Here is a 22,818-nt window from a genome sequence, read left to right on the forward strand (position 1 = left end):
TTCGCCGCTGACCCTGCGACCCCTCACGCGCGCTGTGCCGGGGCCACCTTGTGCGCTCTGACTGTGCTCACGGCTGACGGCAGACGAGGCTCCGTGGCTCAGCTCTGCCTCGCACTGGGTGAACGCGGAGCACTGCGTCCTCGCCGTTTACGTGGAGGCTGCAGGGCCTCTCCGCCGGGCGCTGGGTGACGCACAGGCTCTAAACTAGGTGTTTGGGCCCGAGCGCTGTGCGGTGAGGGAATGACTGGTGGTAAAAGTAGACTGCCTCGGCTTCGTTTCTTTGGTAAAGAAAAAATAAAAATACGTAAATGTTTTGCAGCTAGAGACGATCATACTAGGTGAAGTAAGTCAGAAGGAGAAAGAAAGACACCATATGATATTGCTTATGTGTGGGATCCAAAATAGGACTCAGATGAACTTATCTATGAAATAGATACAGACTCAGACACAGAGAATGGACTTGTGGTTGCCCGGCGGGGGATGGAGTGGGAGTGCTGGATTAGCAAATGCAAGCTGTAGGATGAATACACTGGATAAACAGCAGGGGCCTGCTGTACAGCACAGGGAACTGCCTCCCACATCCTGTGATAAACCGTAATGGAAAAGAATAGGAAAAAAGGATGTATATATGTGTGTGACTGAATCACTTTGATGTACAGCGTAAATGAGCATGACATTGTAAATCAACTGTGGTGCAGTTTAAAAAAAGAATATGTATTTACCTCAAGAGTAATAATGGGAAATGTGTGTTTTTAAAGTGTTTGAAGAAAGAGGCCCTGTCTAATCCTTATGGTTTGTTCTTTGTCGTGTAGAAACTAAAGAAAGAACTGGAGCGACTTAAAGATGATTTGGCCACGATCACAAGTAAATGTGAAGACTTTTTCAGTCAGGCGCCTGCCTCTGCCTCCACGCCCGCCTTGCGGTCTGAGCTCAGCGTGGTTGTCCAGAGCATGAACCATGTCTATTCCATGTCGTCCACCTACATAGAGAAGTATGGAACCACTGCCTTGATAGAAATCATCTAAGCTGACTTCATATAGCTGCCATTTATATACAGATGCTGTTTAGGCTAAAAATGTTAATTTTTAAGAATATAAAAAATTATTTTCTTTTCTTCAATTATTTTTATTTTTAGCTGTGTCAGTTGGTGCTAGTGGTAAAGAACCCGCCTGCCAATGCAGGAGACATAAGAGATGTGGGTTTGATTCCTGGGTTGGGAAGATCCCCTGGAGGAGGGCATGGCAACCCACTCCAGTGTTCTTGCCTGGAGAGTCCTATGGACAAAGGAGCCTGATGGACTATGGTCCATCAGGTCGTAAAGAGTCAGACACGACTGAAGCGACTTTGCGTGCACGCGTGGATTTGCTTTCTGCACATGGGCTTTCTCTAGTTCAGCCAGTGGAGGCTACTCTTTGTTGTGGTGTGTGGGTTTCTCACTGTGGTGGCTTCTCTTGCTGTGGAGCACAGATTCCAGGCGCGTGGCCATCGCTAGTTGTGGCTCAGGAGCTTAGTGGCTCCACATTTTCCTGGACCAGGGATCAAGCCCATATCCCCTGCAATGGCAGGTGGGTTCTTACCCCCTGTACCACCAGCAAAATCCCTCAAATTTTTTTTCTTAGTAACAAATACGCTAAATATTTCTGTGGATTTATGATGCTGCTTCATGCTGAAAGGGAATGAGCATCAGAGACAAAAGCATTAATGATCTTCCCACATGTTCCCTGTAGTTTTGGTAGCTCAGCTGTTACGGTCTGTTGAACTTAACTTCCAGTCTTGGTCTAAAGTAGCTTTGAAAGAAGCCCCTCTTCTGTTGGAATCTTCTGCTGAAGACAACTTGGGGGCATGGTGTGGATTCTATTAGATTGTTGCTGCTACTGCTGCTAAGTCGCTTCAGTTGTGTCTGACTCTGTGCAACCCCATTGACGGCAGCCCACCGGGCTCTCCGTCCCTGGGATTCTCCAGGAAAGAACACTGGAGTGGGTTGCCATTTCCTTCTCCAATGCATGAAAGTGAAAAGTGAAAGTGAAGTCGCTCAGTCGTGTCCGACTCTTAGCAACCCCATGGACTGTAGCCTACCAGGCTCCTCCATCCATGGGATTTTCCAGGCAAGAGTACTGGAGTGGGGTGCCATTGCCTTCTCTGATTAGATAGTTAGTGGGATGTTAATCTTTTAAAAAAATTTTTATTGAAATATAGTTGATTTACAAGGCTGTGTTAATTTCTGCTATACAGCAAAGTGACTGTTATACGTAGATATATTGTCTGTATCCCTTTCCATTATAGTTCATTACAGGGTGTTGAATACAGTTCCCTGTGCTGTACAATAGGACCTTGTGTCCATCCATCCTGTAGCCATAGCTTGCATCCGCTGACCCCAGACCCCCACCGCACCTTCTCCCGGCGCCCCCTCCGCCTCCACAGGGCTGTTCTCTGTGCCTGTGAGTCAGCTTCTGTTTCACAGATGAGTTCCTTGCTGTTGTATTTTAGGTTTCACATATAGGTGATACCATGTGGCATTTGTCTGTCTCTTCCTGACTGACTGAGCGGGATGTGAACCTTGTAGTAAAAACTGTCTTTGTGCCGCATGAGGAACACACTGCATCACCCAGCCTCATGGTCCGTCAAGGCTGTACTGCGGGGAAATAAACACTTAACAGAAGGGGTGTTGTTTAATTATCTTTTTCAGGTTGAAAACGGTCAACTTGGTGTTAAAAAACACTCAAGCTGCAGAAGCCCTTGTCAAACTCTATGAAACTAAATTGTGTGAAGAGGAAGCAGTTATAGCTGACAAGAATAACATTGAGAATCTGATAAGTACTTTAAAGGTATGCGTCTCACTGCTGGCTGTTTTTAAGACTGTGCTCTAACAGTATTTCTCTAGAACTTGGCTCAGGTCTTCAGACATCAAGCATTAAATATATGAACTTGAATACTTCTCTATTCATTCCATATCTTTTCTCTGTAATACTATGACTTAATAAGTATGTTGATTCATTTTTAGTTTGAGATGAGTTCTTTTCATTTGAAGTTTTTATCTTTTTGACAGTAGATTTTTATACTCTGTTCATGTTGGCAGCAAGAGGAGTTGAAACTTAAAAGTAAATTGTTTGTAATTAGATGCCCCTGCAGAAAGAGGCAGTTATGTTAAGAAATTAAAGAGGTGAATAGACTAGTTAATCTAAGAAGGAAAAGGACGATGGTTGTACGTGTATGTTTCTGTCCTTCCGCTTATAAAGCCCTGAGTAAAGGTTTTGTAAAACAGTTGTGAAAAGTTGTTTCAGTGATTTTTTTTTAAATTTTATTTTATTTTTAAACTTTACAATATTGTATTAGTTTTGCCAAATATCGAAATGAATCTGCCACAGGTATACCCCTGCTCCCCGTCCTGAACCCTCCTCCCTCCTCCCTCCCCATACCCTACCTCTGGGTCGTCCCAGTGCACCAGCCCCAAGCATCCAGTATCATGCATCGAACCTGGACTGGCGACCCGTTTCATACATTATATTATACATGTTTCAATGCCATTCTCCCAAATCTCCCCACCCTCTCCCTCTCCCACAGAGTCCATAAGGCTGATCTATACATCAGTGTCTCTTTTGCTGTCTTGTACAGGGTTATTGTTACCATCTTTCTAAATTCCATATATATGCGTTAGTATACTGTATTGGTGTTTTTCTTTCTGGCTTACTTCACTCTGTATAATAGGTTCCAGTTTCATCCATCTCATTAGAACTGATTTAAATGTATTCTTTTTAATGGCTGAGTAATACTCCATTGTGTATATGTACCACAGCTTTCTTATCCATTCATCTGCTGATGGGCATCTAGGTTGCTTCCATGTCCTGGCTATTATAAACAGTGCTGCGATGAACATTGGGGTACACATGTCTCTTTCCCTTCTGGTTTCCTCAGTGTGTATGCCCAGCAGTGGGATTGCTGGATTTTTAATGCACATGTTCATTTTAAACAATGGGATCAGTAGATATATAAAAAATAAACAATGAAAAAGACTTACTGAGTTGGCAGACTTACTTATGGAATATGTTTTATTTTATTGATGTGCAAAATCTGTTAGGCTGAACTTTACATATAATATTGTTATTTTTTTTTAGGTCAAAGTACAGCCAAATATGACAATTTTATAAGGTTCAACCTAATGTAATATTTTGTATATGAAATATATTCTTTCCATTGTCTGATTTTATGTCAGTCATTTGTAAATGAGTTGTAAAATTAGGCAAGTGAAGTGTTTACCTGGTGAGCACCTTACACATTTTTATAACTTTGTAAATTGTTCCATTTTAGCAATGGAGATCTGAAGTGGATGAAAAGAGAGAGGTCTTCCATGAGCTGGAGGATGAGCTGCAGAGAGCAAAGACCATCAGTGATGAGATGTTTAAAACCTACAAAGAGCGTGACCTTGACTTTGACTGGCACAAAGAAAAAGCAGATCAGTTGGTTGAGAGATGGCAGAATGTTCATGTTCAGATTGACAACAGGTTAGTAGCCTTTTCATTCAGTTTTAGCTCAGATTTAATCTCTCTATTCTGGGTAAAGTCTAAATATATTAGGCTTTCTACCCCCATATGTAATTCATTCCATAGAACAGTTACTTGTGTTAATTGCAAGAGCTGCGTCTAATTACATTTCTTTTTTATAGGATGGCCTTGAGCGAGATGCTTAACTTCCAGATGAGGACTTAGTCTAGCGTTTGTAGTGTTAATCTACTTGCATTTTATGAAGGAAAAAACAATGCAGTTCTCTAGTTATTGCAAACTGGTAATATCCCAATAACCATGCCTTAGTCATAGGAGCGTGAATCATGCATTTCCTAGGGTGGGATGCAGTATCTATAGTAGGCAAGAAGGGTAAAAGAAACTGAAATTGCCTGATGTTCATTCTAGCCAAAGATAAAAGAAAGTCAAGATCATTTGCCCAGTGACTGAAATAAAGACGTGAAAGGAAATGGGATAGTTTTGGGGACGAAACAGAATAGTGTTCTTTCTCATTTATTTTTTATGTTTTTATTAATGTAGCTAAAATGCTTTTATAATATAGTGTCGTGTGTGACAAATACGTTATTTTTAAATACACAGTAGCTAATCTCTAAAATACATGATCTGTAGGTTTAATGTAGTGGTTTTACAGTCATAGAGACTGGGTGTTCAGTTACAGCTCCTGAAACGTATTCTCTGAGTTCATGTTGAACCATTCATTACAACCAGGTCATGAGTTCAGAAGTGAAACTGTCATTGCTACAAGCTTTGGGTCTTCAAGACTTGCTGATTGTTTCCAGTTTTCCTGCTTTCCAGCTTTAGTCTCTTGGATTTGCCCCTAGAGCAGTCAGTACTAATAAACTGCACAAGTCCTGGAGAAAAGTAATTTGTATTCAACCCACAGCAGTGCAGGGGCCCTTGGAAATTGGCCTAGAGTGCTTCAGCCTTGAACTCTGGACACTCCCCTGTGGTGGCACTTAGGACAGTTAGTTTGTCCCTCCCTCCTCTTCTACATGTTCCAACTCCCTACTGGTTGCTCTTGAAAACTGGCTATTCTGTTGTGATCCTCTTAGGTTACGGGACTTGGAAGGCATTGGCAAGTCACTGAAGTACTACAGAGATACGTATCACCTGTTGGATGATTGGATCCAGCAAGTTGAAACTACTCAGAAGAAGATTCAAGAAAATCAGCCTGAAAATAGTAAAGCTCTGGCCACACAGTTGAATCAACAGAAGGTGTGCAAACATAGCTCCTCATGGTTGTGTCTGCGTTTAGTCACTCATGACCTTGACCTTCCTTTCTCTTGTTAAGGCAGTAGGTCAGCAACTATTTCAAGGAAGACAGGAATAAATCATAAATGTTAAAAATGTGCTCTCAGACCTATATACATTACTTCTTTGATTTATTGGAGGTCAATTTTGAAACCATAAGGAATAAGAAAGTTTCATGTTGGGACAGTTCAAGTGTCTAATGATCACTGAGGTTAGATTAGGACCCTACATTTTAAAAAATGGTTAGTTGTAGAAAATTAAACAGCCACATTTGACAGAGTTAAATGCTTTGAGATTTTTGTTCCATCTTGAGGGGCCAGTAATTTCTAGCTCTCTTTAGGTCAAGATTAGGATTAAGGAGCAAAGGGTTTCAGGCCTACTTGTGGATAATTTCCATGGAGTTTAGTAATTTCTGCTTTGGAAGCCCCATGAGGGGGTGTCACGTAGTGGCTTGAACTTGAATGTTTGAACTTCACCCATAAGGCAGATGACATTAAGTGCAGTGGGGTAGAGGGAATTCCCTGGCAGTGCAGTGGTTAGGAATCTCTGCTTTCATTGCCGAGGACATGGGTTCAATCCCTGGTGTGGGAACTAAGATCCCATAGGCCAAGTGGTGCAGCCAGATAAATTAATTGATTAATAAAGGCTGTACTTAAAAGTAAAGTAGGGTAGAGAGCTGTAGTCTTAAATGATGTAGGTATTAGTGCCTGAGATCTCAAGTTGTTGGACAGCATAGAATTCCTTGTTGCTTTTCTGCTAACCTGTGTGCATTTATAGATGCTGGTTTCTGAAATAGAAATGAAACAGAGCAAAATGGATGAGTGTCAGAAGTACGCAGAACAGTACTCCACTGCGGTGAAGGTGAGACTAGTTCCTTGCATCAGATTTCACGTTCAGGTGTTCAGGGGGATGTTTCCACAGTGCTCTTTAAAGCCTTCACGGGTTATTCAGTCTGTGTTGAAAAGTGAAACAGAGCATCTTCACTGTCACTTAACCTGTTAATTCTTCATGGAAACCTGAGTCATGTGAAAACCCCTGCTTCTTTACTTCTCTCTCCGTGTCACACACACGCACAGCTTGCCCACACCCCCATGTACACCAGGAGAAAATGTAGCTCTGTCATCTGCCTCTTTCTGCTTCACTTCCTCCTTCCTTCCCTTACCCCTTCAAGCATTGCTGGAACACCCACCTAATCCTAACCCATTAGTCTGGGTTAGGATTCCATGTGAGTATTGCTGCAGTATTCCATGGAAGTATTGATGGAGTGTCCCTGGAAATATTGCTTGAATATCCATGCAAATATTGCTGTGATATTCCATGGAAGAACATCTCCCTTAGGGATGGTTCCCATGTGCTCTGAGTTACCCGCCACATCTCGGCTCTGGCCATTCGGATCTGCAGTCCCATTTTTTATCTAGAAGAAGGGGAGACTGAAAATAACTGGCACGTTGTTCCTAAATGTGTCCATGAGCTCCTAAAGGGACTTAGGAACTTTCCTGACCACCCTAAATGTTTCTGATTTTTATTACCACCTTGGAAACATCTCAGGATTGGATTGATTCCTGAAAATGTGTTTTTGCAATATTTTTTATTTAAAGTCATTCAGTGAAACTGGATTCCCTTTCTCTGCATCAAAGATCACTATAGAATGAAGCGTTAGTGCTTTGCCATGATTAATCTTACCGATATCTTCATGCAGGACTACGAATTACAAACGATGACCTACCGGGCCATGGTGGATTCGCAGCAAAAGTCTCCAGTGAAACGACGGAGAATGCAGAGCTCAGCAGATCTCGTCATTCAGGAGGTGGTAACCGTCTAGAGACAGGGAGCATGCAAAACAGAGACGCAGCACTCTAGCAGTTTTAGATTTATATATTTGTATTATGGTGAAATATACATAGTAGAAAATTCACCATCTTAATCATTTTTACGTGTAGACTTTAGTGACATTCAGTACCTTTGAAATGTTGTACAACTTTGATCACAATCCAAGTCCAGAGCAGTCCATCATTCCAAGTAGCTGCTCTTTACCTATAACAATACATTTTGTTAAGAGTTTTAAGAAGCTCTTTGAAAATCCTCATTCAAGATGAGTGAATTGCAGAGAATACTAAATGCCTGTTGCTCCTATGTGGTTATCGTTACTAGGAGTCATGAGCTTCCCTGCCCCAAAGCCTAATTAATGTTTTAATTATTACTTGGTGCTTGCTCAACTGATGTAGGGCAAATGGAGATTATGTTTCTATCATTTTGTTTTTCTTTACTTGTAGTTCATGGACCTGAGGACCCGATACACGGCTCTGGTCACCCTCATGACACAATATATTAAATTTGCTGGGGACTCATTGAAGAGACTGGAGGAGGAGGAGGTAACCATTAACCATGGGCAGGTCACTGGCAAGGAGCCATGAGGTGGCTTCATGATAAACTCACATGGTTGAGATCTGATGTATAAGTGATTAGTTATAAAATTACAGTGAAAAACAGTAGAGACCTGGCATTTTTTGGATTGTTACTGAGATTCTGTCAAATTGAAAAGCATTGCAAAAAAAGAAACAACCATTTTGGGGAACAAAAGAAAAACATTTTTATTTTCTCTCTGGGACTCTATCTAATATGAGAGGGTTAATGTCATAAATGGCTCTGTTTACATTATGGAATGTAGGCAGTTTAGCAGAATTTTCTCCAGTTTTCTTTGAAGTATAGTTACTACTGTTAGGATGTCTGGAGAAATATTACATAAACAAATTTGTTTTATATCTTTTAAATTAATTTACATCTTCAAGGATTTAAAACAGAAACACCATTAAGTTAGAAGTAGCAGGTATTTATACAAAATGGTAATGCTTTTTAATAATTGAGGTGTTTTGTTTTTATTTTTGTCAAAAAGATATGGTATATATTAAAAAGACTATATGCATTTAATAATATATTCAGAAACCGAATAGGGAGTTATTCATGAATGTATGTTTTTATAAGAGGCTATTATATCTAATTTTGAAGGTATTATGCTGTGCTTTGTCATCTTGATATACTTTCTATTCCTGACCTCAGAACAGACAAAAATAGTCAATTGAATGCTATAATAAGTAAAGTGTGGGATATTGGCCATTTAAATTAGACCATTGTTGAAATTCTGAAGGTGATTGTACTTAGTATAACTCCATTCATATAATAAGAGGACCAAAATGGTAGCAAATGTCTAATAGATGTTGCTTTCTTAGTTTTTAAAAAAAGTGTGACTACTTTTGTAAACTATTTCTGTCTGTTCAGAGTTACTAGCACTAACATCGCTATTTGCAAGTCTTTATAACTAACTACCTTTGGGCTTAGAAAGGAGAACCAGAGTATTTTCACATCCAAATAATTGGCATACACTTCTCAACTATGAAAGGTCCACAGTTTTTTTACATATTTAGTTTTTAAGAGATATTCCATTTTAAGTGGTAGGCAGATCTTTTAAATTGTATATTTAGTAGTTAAAGGTAAAATAAAACAAGTTAAGGCTTTCCTTTATTACTATGTATGTCTGATTGTACACATATGAGCCACTGTGCTCAATTTATCTGATGGGGTAGAGTACCAGAAGTTGATAGACCCAAAAGATATTTCAAAAAGCCTGAAATATATCTAAATTATGCTTGTCATCCTTTGAAATGTTAAAGATTTATATTGAAGTGAAAGTCAAAATAATATAGTTTATGGAAGTCTGTGAAAAGACTATTATAATTTAGAATAGATTTTTAAATTCTTTATTAAAAATTCACCACTTAAGGGTTTTAATAATGGAGTATCTTATAAAAGATACATAGCTCAATTTTCAGATTCCACAAAGAAGTGTTTCTGAAACTGGGTCTCTAAGACCCACATGCGAAATCTTGGTCAGAGAGCAGAATTTTCCATAATAAACATGGAATCAAAGAGGGAGCCATGTTAATTTCAAAGATAATACCAAATTAGCTACAGAAATATTAGTAGGGTATCTGTAATGTATATTTAATGGATAAAGAGATTTTTCTAGTCTGTGTTGACAGCAGAATATATTAATTGCTGAGATTAAGACAGCATGTCTCCTTGGGAAAAATTTAGTTAAAACTTGAAGTTATTTTATGTGAATAAGTTTGAGATACACAAGAGAGGAAATCAGTAATAGAACTAAATGATCTCTAGTAATTTTTCTGATCTTTGCTTAAAAAGATTATAGTTATCTAGGCAACATGAGATTAGCAGTCACTTAAATGATTCCAAGACACTGAGAGTTTAACTTCTTTTTTTTTTTTCCTGAGAGAATTTTCATTTTTCTTAAACCTCAGACTATGACCAAGAAAAAAAAAGAAAGGGACTCAAAACTTCTTCACAACAGCTAAGCTGGAAAGGAAATTTGATGAGAAATGAGAAAGACCCTTTTAGAAGTTGTCTACTCAAAATATTAATATATGGAATACTTTTAATGTCTAAGAAGATAAAATGCTTCAGTGTCATTAAGAGTTGACCCTGATAACAGAGCACTAAATATTACAGACTGTGATGAGATTTGTTTTCATATGAATTCTTACTATAAATCATATTTAGGTTAGCAAAGGAAACAACCAAAATTCTCATCAAAATTATTGGCAATCATGTTATGAGAGGATGCAAAATAAGATGTGTGGTCTGTAATACAAATCAGATTCTTAAGATTTACTAAGGCATTTCAATGAAAATAAAACCTGCTATTTAGAATAATTTCCTTCCTTCTGTTTAAGTTACTTCTAACTATGATGATTTTTAACTGATAATACAACACTAATAAGCTTATGATGTTAGTAAAGAGAAGTTAAATGTGATTATAAACTAGCTGTGATCACTTTGTTCTAGTCAAGTATGTTCCTCCCAGCTGAGATCGATTTGTAATCAATAGAGTGAACAAATTTTCTTAATTGGAGCTGAATTCCTAAGTATACTTTTATAAGCATTTATATTTAACACATATCTTTATGTTTGTGGAGTATCTGAAGGTACTTGTCAAGGTGGATTCATATGGGCCATGTCATTAATGACAGCAACAAAGTCTGTGAGTATATGAAGCACGTCTTCTCTAAAGCCACCAGGACTATGGCTGCCTTTGCATTAGCAATTCTGATTATTGTAAGTATCATAGTAGGGCAAATATAAATTAGTGAGGAATTAGATTTTAGAAAATTATAAATTTTTATATAATTTCCTCCTTCCTCCTGTTAAGTATTGTTTCCTCAATTGGCTCTTAGTTCCAGAGTTCTGTATCTTCTTTCTTTTAGATATCATTTTTAATTTCTTTTGGGCTAGAAACTGAAGACAATTCTCTCATGTCGTTCAGTTCCTATATGTTGTATGTTCTTAGCTCGTAGGACTAGGTTGTGTGTGAGTGAAAGAGGACTGCTATGAGAACTGTTGTTCCTACTTTGTCATCTGCCTGTTTTGCATGGGTTTTCAAAATTACTGAAGTTTTCTAGACCTCAGTGTCCTCATCTGAGGTGAGAGTCAGGCTGTAAGGTTCCTTCTTGCTCTAAAATCCTGAGCTAGCAAATTTTAAAAGCAAAATTATCCGTAAGAGGCAAAAAAGAAAAAGATTCCTTGGCTTAGCAAAGCCGCCACACAGGGTTTGTGGTTCCCCCCCACTGCTGACTTCCTGAAGCTCCTTCTCTGGTGGCGGTGGCGGGGCTCTGGCTGCCTTGGGTCTCCCTCCCCGTTGTCGGTCCTTTGGCGAGCGCTGCTCTGGACGCCTGCAGACGGGCTGGGGCGGCGCGGGTCTGACCCTTCTGAACGTCTCTCGTAGATGCAGAGGCGTCAGGAGGCTTCAGAGCAAGGGGTGTACTCAGACCTGCTCCAGCGGCAGGAGGCGACCGTGCGGGAGAACCGCCAGCTCGCGGGGAAGATCACAGAGCTGGAGAAGGTGCTGGCCGAGCTCGAGAGGCAGAAGTCCCGGGCGGAGCAGGAGCTCCCCAGAGTCCGGGAGGAGGCGGAGGACGCGCTGAGGAGGCAGCGCAGGGACGCGGCGGACATCGCGCTGCAGAAAGTGCGCGCGGAGAGCGAGGCCCAGCGGTACCGTCGGGAGCTGCAGGCGGTGGAGCGCGACCTGCGCGGCTTCCGGGAGCAGCTGGCGGAGCACAGCGCTGCCCAGAGGGCGCTGGAGGAGCGCCTGACCAGGAAGGACTGCAGCCTCCAGGAGCTCGAGCGGCAGAGGGGCGAGCTCATGGCGGAGCTGAGGAGGAAGAAGGCCCACGAAGCCGAACTCCTGGAGCTGATGGAACGGATGGAGAAAGACCTCACGTTCCGGAAGCAGGCGGCAGAGAAGCAGCTGGAGGGAAAGCAGAAAATCGACTCAGAAGCCCGAAGAACAGTAACAGAAATGCAGCATCCGTGCAGAGAAAGCGCGCACCCAGCTTGTCCGAATGCCGAGGCGAAGGACCTGAAGGAGCAGGTGGATGAGCTGATGGCGGCCAACAGGAGGGCCGAGCAGGACGTGAGGAAGCTGAAGTGTGAACTCGGCGCCCTGCAGCTCGAAAAAACCTCCTCGGAGGAGAAGGCCCGCTTGCTCAAAGAGAAACTGGATGAGACCAACAAGTCCCTGAGGTGCCTGAAGCTGGAACTGGAAAGGAAGGACCAGGCCGAGGAGGGGTACTCGCGGCAGCTCCAGGAGCTGGGCAGGCAGCTGAGCCAGACCACGGGGAGGGCTGCGGAGGTCAGGCAGGAGGCTGCCGACCTCACGAGGATGAAGCACAGCTATGAGCTGGAACTGGAGTCGCTGCAGCAGGAGCGGGGCAAGCTCCAGAGGGAGGGGGACCGGATCAGCAGGACGCAGGCTGCCGCCGAGAGGAGCATGCAGCATCTAAACTCACAGGTTACTTCTCCACAGGATAGCAAGGTGTCCTCTAGAGAAAGAGCATGGTCCTGCCAGAGAACGTCAGATAACCTGAAAGAGCAGTTTGAGAAAAGTCACGCACAGTTGCTTCAGAATATTCAAGCTGAAAAGGAGAATAACGAGAAAATCCAAAAGCTGAAAGAGGAATTGGAGAGAAGTAATGAGCGTGCAGACAAGCTTAGGCACAAGGTGGAGGAGCTCACCAGGCAGAATAACCAAACCAAGTTAACGATGCAGAGAATTCAGGCAGAATCGGCAGACGTGGTCTTAGAGAAACAAGCCATCCAGCAAAGATGTGAAACACTGAAACTCCAGGCGGATGGTTTCAAAGACCAGCTTCGCACCACCACCGAGCACTTGCACAAACAGACCAAAACGGAACAGGATTTCCAAAGGAGAATCAAATGCCTGGAAGAAGACCTGGCCCAGAGTCAGCATTTAGTGAGTGAATTCAAGCAGAAGTGTGACCAGCAAGACCGCATCATCCAGAACACAGAGAAGGAGGTGCGGAGTCTGAGCGCGGAGCTGAGCGCATCGAAAGAGGAGAAGCGCCTCGGGGAGCAGACGGTGCAGAGGCAGCGGGCGCAGGTGCAGGACCTGAACAACAGGCTGAAGAAGGTGCAAGACGAACTGCACTTAAAGACCCTAGAGGAGCAGGTGACCCACAGGAAGATGGTTCTGTTTCAGGAAGAGTCTGAGAAATTTAAGCGTTCTGCAGAGGAGTTTCGGAAGAAGATGGAAAAATTGATGGACTCCAAAGATATTACAGAACGTGATATTTCGGGCATCCAGCTGGACTTCGTGTCTCTGCAGCGGGAAAACAGCAGGGCTCAAGAGAATGCCAGGCTCTGTGAGACAAACATCCAAGAACTTGAGAAGCAGCTCCAGCAGTATCGCCAGCAGATGCACCAAGGGCAGGATGGGCAGGCCCATCACTATCAGAAGTGTCGGAAGCTGGAGGAAGAGCTGGTGGCCCAGAAGCGGGAGGTGGAAAACCTGAAGCAGAAGATGGACCAGCAGATAAAGGAGCACGAGCATCAGTTAGTGGTGCTCCAGGGTGAAATCCAGAAAAAGAACACAGCCATCAAGCCAGACCCTGAGATGGCAGGGAAAGAGGGTCCGGGCCCCAGGGACCTCCCCTCCACTCCCCCCGTGTCTGGGGTCCCTCTGCAGAGGTGGACTCAGGAACCACAGCCCTCGGAGGAAAGATGGCAGCGTTGGGGTGCAGAGAATGTACAGAAGGAGGTCCAGGGCAGGCCATCAGGGGCTCCAGTTGAGAAAGAGAAAATCCAGCAGTGCTACTCGGAGTACTTTTCTCAAACAAGCACCGAGTTACAGATAACTTTTGATGAGACGAACCCCATTGCAAGACTGTCAGAAATTGAGAAGCTAAGAGATCAAGCTCTGTGTAATTCCAGACCCGCCATCAGGTGTCAAGATGACAAGTATGAAATAGACCTGGTGACGCTTCTGGCGCCCTTCGAGGTATTACCTGGGTTCTGGGACTTTTACCAGTTACCCTCTGTCAAGTTTTCGCTCTTGTTTCCTTTCTCTGCTAGGCTGTATTCTTTTAGCCATATTGAATGTGATTGGCTGTTTGTAGTTCCGACAGAAAATCATGCTATCATTTTCTAGTGATTTACCTGAATCTTTATTACAAACCATAGTCTTTAGTTTTTAAATGCTTAAGATGAAAAACACAGATGGCATGGCTATCCTGTTGGTATCAAAAGGGATTCTATTCTGAAAAATTTGACCCTAAAGAAAACTAGAAAAAGCAAGCAGTTAGTTTTAATTTCTAACACATTCTGTGGACAGGTTTCATCTCCCATCTTTTTCAGATATACCATGTTAATACTTAATAGTCATCTAAAGTTTAAACTTCAGACTCTCAAAATAGCATTCCTTATTCATGAACCCTCTGGGGCTTAACAGTTTTTTTCTCTTATGTAATCTTTGTTATGCTAAGAATTATATTTGGATTAGGAGTGGGTAACGTGAGAACGTTCTCTAGATGACTTTTAACATCTTGTAAATTCCTGTTACAGATAGCTAAGAGCAAGCAGTGTGCTATGCGTGCGGAAGTCACAGCATTAAAGCAAGAGAAGAATCCAGCCCCTGGCAGTGACGAATGGATGCTCGAAGGGTGCAGGGCAGCGGGTGGGCTCAAGAGAGATTTTCTAAACAAAAACTCAGAACCAGAGACCTTTCAGAACTTTGATGGTGATCACGCATGCTCGGTCAGGGATGATGAGTTTCACTTCCAAGGGCTCCGGCACACCGTGACAGCCAGGCAGTTGGTTGAGGCTAAGCTTCTGGACATGAAAACAGTTGAGCAGCTGCGACTTGGTCTTAAGACCATTGAAGAAGTTCAGAAAACGCTGAGCAAGTTTTTGACAAAAGCCACTTCCATCGCAGGGCTTTACCTGGAATCCACAAAAGAAAAGATTTCCTTTTCCTCAGCTGCCAAGAAAATCATCATTGACAAGATGATGGCTTTAGCGTTTTTAGAAGCTCAGGCGGCCACAGGTTTCATAATTGACCCCGTTTCAGGGCAGACCTATTCTGTTGAGGATGCAGTCCTTAAAGGTGTGGTTGACCCTGAATTTAAAATCAGGCTCCTTGAGGCAGAGAAGGCAGCCCTGGGCTATCCATGTTCCTCTAAGGTGCTGTCAGTGTTTCAGGCCATGGAAAATAGAATGGTTGATAGACAGAGGGGCAAACATATATTGGAGGTGCAGATCGCCAGTGGGGGCGTCATCGACCCCACAAGGGGCATTCGGGTTCCCCCAGAAGTTGCCCTGCAGCAAGGACTGCTAAATAATGCCATCCTGCAGTTTTTACATGAGCCCTCCAGCAATAGCCGTGTCTTCCCTAATCCCAATAACAAGCAAGCCCTGTATTACTCGGAATTACTGCGCATGTGTGTCTTTGATGTAGACAGCCAGTGCTTTCTGTTTCCGTTTGGGGAGAAGAACATTTCCAATCTCAATGTAGCAAAAACTCACAGGATTGCTGTTGTAGATACTAGGACGGGAGCAGAGCTGACTGCCTACGAGGCTTTCCAGAGAACCCTGATTGAGAAAAGTACATACCTGGAGCTCTCGGGGCAGCAGTATCAGTGGAAGGAAGCCACGTTTTATGAGTCCTATGGGCAGCCTTGTCACATGCTGACTGATGCTAAGACCGGATTACAGTTCAGTATCAGCGAGGCTGTAGAGCAGGGAACTATCGACAAAGCCGCCATCAAAAAGTATCAGGAAGGCCTCCTCACGCTCACAGAACTTGCCGATTCCTTGCTGAGCCAGTTGGTCCCCAAGAAGGATGTGCACAGTCCTATTGCGGGTTACTGGCTGACGTCCAGCGGGGAGAGGATCTCTGTGCTAAAGGCCTCCCGTCGGAATCTGATCGATCGGATCACTGCCCTCCGATGCCTTGAAGCCCAAGTCAGCACCGGGGGCATCATCGACCCGCTGACCGGCAAGAGGTACCGGGTGGCCGAGGCCTTGCACAGAGGCCTGGTGGACGAGGGCTTTGCCCAGCAGCTGCGGCAGTGCGAGCTAGTGGTCACGGGGGTCAGCCACCCTGTCACCAACAAAGTGATGTCCGTGGTGGAAACTGTGGGTGCAAATATCATCAGTAAGGACATGGGAATCCGATGTCTAGAATTTCAGTACCTGACAGGGGGCCTGATGGAGCCCCAGGCTCAGTCCCGCTTGTCCATTGAAGAAGCTCTGCAAGTAGGGATTATAGATGTCTTCATTGCTACGAAGCTCAAAGATCAAAAGTCCTATGTCAGAAACATCCTGTGTCCCCAGACGAAAAGAAAGCTGACATACAAAGAAGCCTTAGAAAAAGCCGATTTTGATTTCCACACAGGACTTAAACTCCTAGAAGTGTCTGAACCCTTGATGACAGGAATTTCCAGCCTCTATTATTCTTCGTAACAGGGCATGTTCACATAAGCAGTCATACGGGAAATGCTGTGTTAGTTCTCATTGCTGTGCCCACAGCTTAATGATAAGATCCACACTCTGGTCACTGTCACACGCTGGAAGCACCATCAGTTTCTTGAGGGCTGGAAACACTGACTGCTCAGAAGAGAGAATACTTTTCATTTATAATTTTTTTTTAAATAAAGTTTTATTGGAACGCAGACACACTCTTATGTACATACTGTCTTTGGCTTACTTTTGGGCACAAGGACAGAGTTGAGTAGTTCTGACAGTGACCGTATGGCTCCCAGAGCCTGAAATACTTGTCCTCTGGTCCTTTACAAAACACAGTTGCTGTCTCCTGATCTGGAAGAAATTTGCATCGCTCCTCTAGACTAAATGTCAGGTTACTTGGATTTTAGACTCCAATCTGCCCGAGAGAGAATATGTTTAAAATTGAAAATAACAAAATATTTACTGCTCTTCATAATGGTTCCATTTAGCTTTGATTTGTTTTTTGAACTCCTACCCACAGTAAAATAAAAGTATTTTACCTGGAATATGAGACAAGCTTGAGAAACATCACTGAGTTTACAGCATCCTTACTTGAGAATTCTGCATCCCTGATGGGATCCAGCCTGCCATTAGGGTTCCCATTTGTTCAAGGATTCATTACACTCACCGAAAGAACACTTCAAAAGCACCATGAAATCCAAGGGGAAATGTGTATTTGTTCCCATATCCGTGAAGCTGTGGTGGTTCAGATCACCTTGAAAAATGCATGTTTTTAGTTTTTCTGTATGTTGTAATCTACATATAATATGTTTACCACCATCTCCCATTTCTAGTTACAACTTTGTAATTAAAAGCAGCGTTGTGAGTGGTTTACCTGCTGCAGGAGGGGGAAGGTTTTTCTTAGTTCTGTGTGTTTTTTTTTGTCTTTTGTAGACTTCATTTTTTCAGCATGCCATTGTCTTAGATTTTTCTGTCTAGAGAATTCTGATTGTAATGCTAATGCAAAGGCAGCGATTCAAAGAGTGCTTCATGAATAAAGTTGAGTTTTTGAATATGTCATGTTAATAGACCAGCTGGGAGGTTAGATTGATCATTCAAAAGTGTTTGTCACAGTTTGCTTTGCTACCCTAAATTTTTGGAAGTACATCTGCCACGTGATGTGTTGAATGTGGTTAAGTGAATGAATAAAATATCTCAGTAACCTGTGTGTGATGAAAAAAATATTTTTACATCCTTGTTTTCTGTGAAGTGATTAATAGTTTGGTCATTTACTGGAATATGTCTTTTTTTTTTTTAAATCACTCACACCCATCAGAAGTCACTGGAAGAAGAAAAGAAAGAGCATGTTGAAAAAGTCAAAGAATTACAAAAATGGGTATCAAATATCAGCAAGACATTGAGAGATGGAGAGAAGGCTGGAAAGTCTTCCTTTTCTAAGCAAAAGGTATTCACCGAGATGCTGGTTTACTAATAATTACAGTGATAAGAATTTACTGAGTTGATATAGTCCATCTAAAAAATACTTTTAATTCTTTAGTTTTCCCCGTTTCTTTGGGCAACTATAAATGAAGATCAGAGAGGTTCAGTAACTTGCCCAAGGAAGCATAGTATGCGGCAGAAGACGTGCTCTCTGCTCCAAATTCTGAACTTTATCAGTACTAATCTCACTGTTAGTCAGCCAATATGTGGCCTGGTCCTCCTCACAGTGAGCTCTGCTTCTTGGTCTTTGTGATAAGCACTGCTGGAGAGCAGGGTCACTCTCTTTTGTGCCCTGAGTATATCCACGCACTCTTGTGTCATAAAGAGATGCAGGTTCCTTCTTACAATGTGAACAACAAGTTTCCAGAAGAACAAAACACAAACCAAGATGACAACCTGTGAGGATTGAAATTAGTTGTGCTTTTCTGGATCTTTTCTATTTCCTAAAGAAAACAACTGCCCTCCACCAGGAATTCTAGGTTCTTTCCCTCTCCTAATGAAGCCTTCAGTTCTGTGGGCTAAACTTGTCTACTTGGCTTCGGTTGACTGGCTACCTCTTGTGAGATGTTACTGCTCCGAGGTGTCCATTGGAATGCCCCACCTGATGCTCCTAGGGGACTGGATTAAATTAAGCAGGGTTACTGTTGCTGGTGATAGCATTGGAATTGCTGGTTTATTTAAAAAAAATAAACCTCTGCTAAGTTAAGCAGCATTTTTCTGGGGTACGTTTCCTATAGTGCCCTCCTGACCTGTGGAAATCACAGAGGTGCTCAGTAGCTTTTTACCTTCAAGCTCTGCATCGACACACACTTGTCATCACTTGAAACAGACATTGTTGGCATAATCTAATAGTGGAGAACTTCAGTATCTTGTCAGATTTCACCTGTGGTGCAAGGCAGGTGTGCCATCTCTGAGGTTCCCCCAGGAGAGGTTTATAAACCTGAGTATTTGCTTGAATTCTCATTCAGTTGAAATCAAGCCAGCTTAGCTCATAGTCTAGCAAACTGCATTTTATAGAGTGTAGAGGAAATAAGTTGGAAAACACAATTACATTGAGTGTTTTAAACCTAAAGCCATCAAAGTGAATGTGAATATTTAGTTTAAAACATCTTAATTTCCCCCCTGTTAAACAGGAAAATAATTAAAATAGGGACACAGACCTTAGCAAGGATTTCTTTGTGGAGAACAAGTTTCTTCTGAGGAATGTGGTTTATGAACCCTTGGTATTTCTTCATTCTGTGGTTAGGAGTGCTCCCAAATTTTATAGATCAGTTTCAGGTTTACACCTGGCAGACATAAGAATAGATACTTTGCCAGTGCAGATTGTGGCCTCAGTTGCAAATCTTGAATTACTCTTGGTCACTCTATTAAAGGAAATTTCAGGTAATTTGATGTCAATAATAAGTGTCTCTCAAAAAATTAGTATGGCCTCATGCTTTCCTCTAACCACAAAAAATAGACTTTAAAATGATTCTCAATAGCATATGTCTGGGAAATATATACCTTTTCATTGCCCCATCACTTAAAAGAATGGTAATTACTTTCTGACGTTGTTGTTTAATCACTAAGTGGTATCCGACTCTTCTGCCACCCCGTGGGCCATAGCCTACCAGCCTCCACTTGTCCATGGCATTTAGGGCTTCAGAAATGATACACTTCTGAATTAGGAGAAAGTAATACAAGGGCTTGCTTTTCCCAAACAGTTCAGTTTTATTTCTTTGACTGTCACTGGCGACTTTTGCAATCAAATGTCTTAATAATAGAAATTATTTAACCTCGTTCTGCAGATCTAGAGAGAAATACTTCCACTATGTTTTTTTCCAAATGAGCGCTGTATCCATCTCTGTGAGGACGGTGATGTTCCAGTGCCGAGCATCTGTGCCTCCTTCATTCGTGGTTGGGCTGGGATGGATGCAAGAATCTTACCATGCTGTATTATTATTTCCTGGTGGAAGTAATGGCCTTAGGATTAGAGGGAGGGGCTCCACTCATTGTACATTCTCAATGAAGTATTCCTCTTATCCAGACCTGCAGACTGGGAATAACTCATGGTATTGACTCAGGTCACCTGAAAATAGACCCATCGTGTGGGTGTTGATGGAAACTTGGATCAGTTTTTTAAAAAGACTGTTATCTAGCCTTTGTGAAGGAAGAGCCTGAGTGTACTTTCTTTACCTTGCAGATTTCCAGTGAGGAAATTTCAATCAAGAAGGAACAGTTATCTGAAGCACTACAAGGCATGCAGCTGTTTTTGGCTAAACATGGAGACAAGTATGTTGGTTTTAATTAAGTCTTTTATTCAGAGTAGCGAAGTGGTTTTCAAAATGCTCAGCAAAGTAGAGGATGTTAAATTTTAGTGGAGGGTTTAAAAAGAACTCAGTCACAAGTTTAGTTAATAACCTGTGATTATAAAGTGATTTAACTGTCACTTTTCTTGACTCTCAGTCTTTATCAAAATTCTGAAATATACTTATTATCTCCATATATTGCTGATAAGAAAAACAGGCTCAGAGTTAAGGATGAGTTGCTAGTTAGTTGTAAAGATTCCAAGCCAAGTCCTGATTCTAAGTAGTACTTACTCTCCAAGACCTGCCTTTTGGAAAATATGTATAAATGTGTTCTTTATTTCCTTAGCTGAGACCTTTGGCAACAAGATTTCTAATGGTTTGGTTCTTGCTTTGAGGCCCTTCATTTATTTTAGCCTTAGGAAGGGATGGAATCTACCCTTTTCTTAAAACCTTCTTTGGCTGTCATCAGAATTAATCTAGAATGATTTTGTACCTTAGTGAATTGGGTTAATTTCCTTATGAATTTCATTTTTATTCATCTTTCTGCTTGAACAAGTTTAATCTTGAGTCATGGCACATTACTTGTCCCTTTTCCATGTTGGAACTAACAATGGGATCTTTCCCTCTGTTCAGTTTAGTTCAGTCGCTCAGTTGTGTCCAACTCTTTGTGACCCCATGAATCACAGCATGCCAGGCCTCCCTGTCCATCACCAACTCCCAGAGTTCACCCAAACTCATGTGCATTGAGTCAGTGATGCCATCCAGCCAATCTCATCCTCTGTCATACCCTTCTCCTCTTGCCCCCAATCCCTCCCAGCATCGGGGTCTTTTCCAATCAGTCAACTCTTTGCATGAGGTGGCTAAAGTATTGGAGTTTCAGCCTCAGCATCAGTCCTTCCAATGAACACCCAGGACTGGTCTCCTTATAGGATGGACTGGTTGGATCTCATTGCAGTCCAAGGGACTCTCAAGAGTCTTCTCCAACACCACAGTTCAAAAGCATCAATTCTTCGGCACTCAGCTTTCTTAGTAGTCCAACTCTCACATCCACACATGACCACTGACAAAACCATAGCCTTGACTAGATGGACCTTTGTTGGCAAAGTAATGTCTCTGCTTTTGAATATGCTATCTAGGTGGGTCATAACTTTCCTTCCAAGGAGTAAGCGTTTTTTAATTTCATGGCTGCAGTCACCATCTGCAGTGATTTTGGAGCCCCCAAAAAAGTCTGACACTGTTTCCACTGTTTGCCCATCTATTTCCCATGAAGTGATGGGACCAGATGCCATGATCTTCGTTTTCTGAATGTTGAGCTTTATGCCAACTTTTTGACTTTCCTCTTTCACTTTCATCAAGAGGCTTGTTAGTTCCTCTTCACTTTCTGCCATAAGGGTGGTGTCATCTGCATATCTGAGGTTATTGATATCTCTCCCGGCAATCTTGATTCCAGCTTGTGTTTTCTTCCAGTCCAGCGTTTCTCATGATGTACTCTGCATATAAGTTAAATAAGCAGGGTGACAAAATGCAGCCTTGACGTACTCCTTTTCCTATTTGGAACCAGTCTGTTGTTCCATGTCTAGTTCTAACTGTTGCTTCCTGACCTGCATATAGGTTTCTTAAGAGGCAGGTCAGGTGGTCTGGTATTCCCATCTCTTTCAGAATTTTCCGCAGTTTCTTGTGATGCACACAGTCAAAGGCTTTGGCATAGTCAATAAAGCAAAAGTAGATGTTTTTCTGGAACTCTCTTGCTTTTTCCATGATCCAGCAGATGTTGGCAATTTGATCTCTGGTCCCTCTGCCTTTTCTAAAACCAGGTTAAACATTTGGAAGTTCACAGTTCACGTATTGCTGAAGCCTGGCTTGGAGAATTTTGAGCATGACTTTACTAGCGTGTGAGATGAGTGCAATTGTGTGGTAGTTTGAGCATTCTTTGGCATTGCCTTTCTTTGGGATTGGAATGAAAACTGACCTTTTCCAGTCCTGTGGCCACTGCTGAGTTTTCCAAATTTGTTGGCATATTGAGTGCAGCACTTTCACAGCATCATCTTTCAGGATTTGAAATAGCTCACCTGGAATTCCATCACCTCCACTAGCTTTGTTCATAGTGACGCTTTCTAATGCCCACTTGACTTCACATTCCAGGATGTCTGGCTCTAGGTGAGTGATCACACCATCATGATTATCTGGGTCGTGAAGATCTTTTTTGTACAGTTCTTCTGTGTATTCTTGCCACCTCTTCTTAATACCTTCTGCTTCTGTTAGGTCCATACCATTTCTGTCCTTTATGGAGCCCATCTTTGCATGAAATATTCCCTTGGTATCTCTAATTTTCTTGAAGAGATCTCTGGTCTTTCCCATTCTGTTGTTTTCCTCTATTTCTTTGCATTGATCGATGAGGAAGGCTTTCTTATCTCTCCTTGCTATTCTTTGGAAGTCTGCATTCAAATGGG

General features: G+C 42.2%; 1 protein-coding gene across 29 annotated transcripts in view; it reads left to right on the top strand.

Annotated features, from left to right (window-relative positions):
* The window catches only part of DST (dystonin), a 518,621-nt gene that overhangs the window by 337,091 nt on the left and 158,712 nt on the right, over positions 1-22,818 (top strand). For 28 of the 29 annotated variants that reach the window (XM_070777732.1, XM_070777740.1, XM_070777736.1 and 25 more), the window contains 9 exons: positions 813-991; positions 2,687-2,825; positions 4,306-4,499; positions 5,570-5,732; positions 6,546-6,629; positions 7,468-7,575; positions 8,042-8,140; positions 17,917-18,045; positions 20,263-20,351. In XM_070777732.1, coding sequence (XP_070633833.1) covers positions 813-991; positions 2,687-2,825; positions 4,306-4,499; positions 5,570-5,732; positions 6,546-6,629; positions 7,468-7,575; positions 8,042-8,140; positions 17,917-18,045; positions 20,263-20,351 — 1,184 coding nt within the window. Of the gene's footprint in view, positions 1-812; positions 992-2,686; positions 2,826-4,305; positions 4,500-5,569; positions 5,733-6,545; positions 6,630-7,467; positions 7,576-8,041; positions 8,141-11,565; positions 14,137-14,699; positions 17,803-17,916; positions 18,046-20,262; positions 20,352-22,818 lie in introns of those variants that run through there. The other variant, XM_070777759.1, reaches the window with a different exon arrangement.

Source organism: Bos indicus, chromosome 23 (genome assembly GCF_029378745.1).
Source record: "Bos indicus isolate NIAB-ARS_2022 breed Sahiwal x Tharparkar chromosome 23, NIAB-ARS_B.indTharparkar_mat_pri_1.0, whole genome shotgun sequence".
In the NCBI taxonomy this organism is placed as follows: Eukaryota; Metazoa; Chordata; class Mammalia; order Artiodactyla; family Bovidae; genus Bos; species Bos indicus.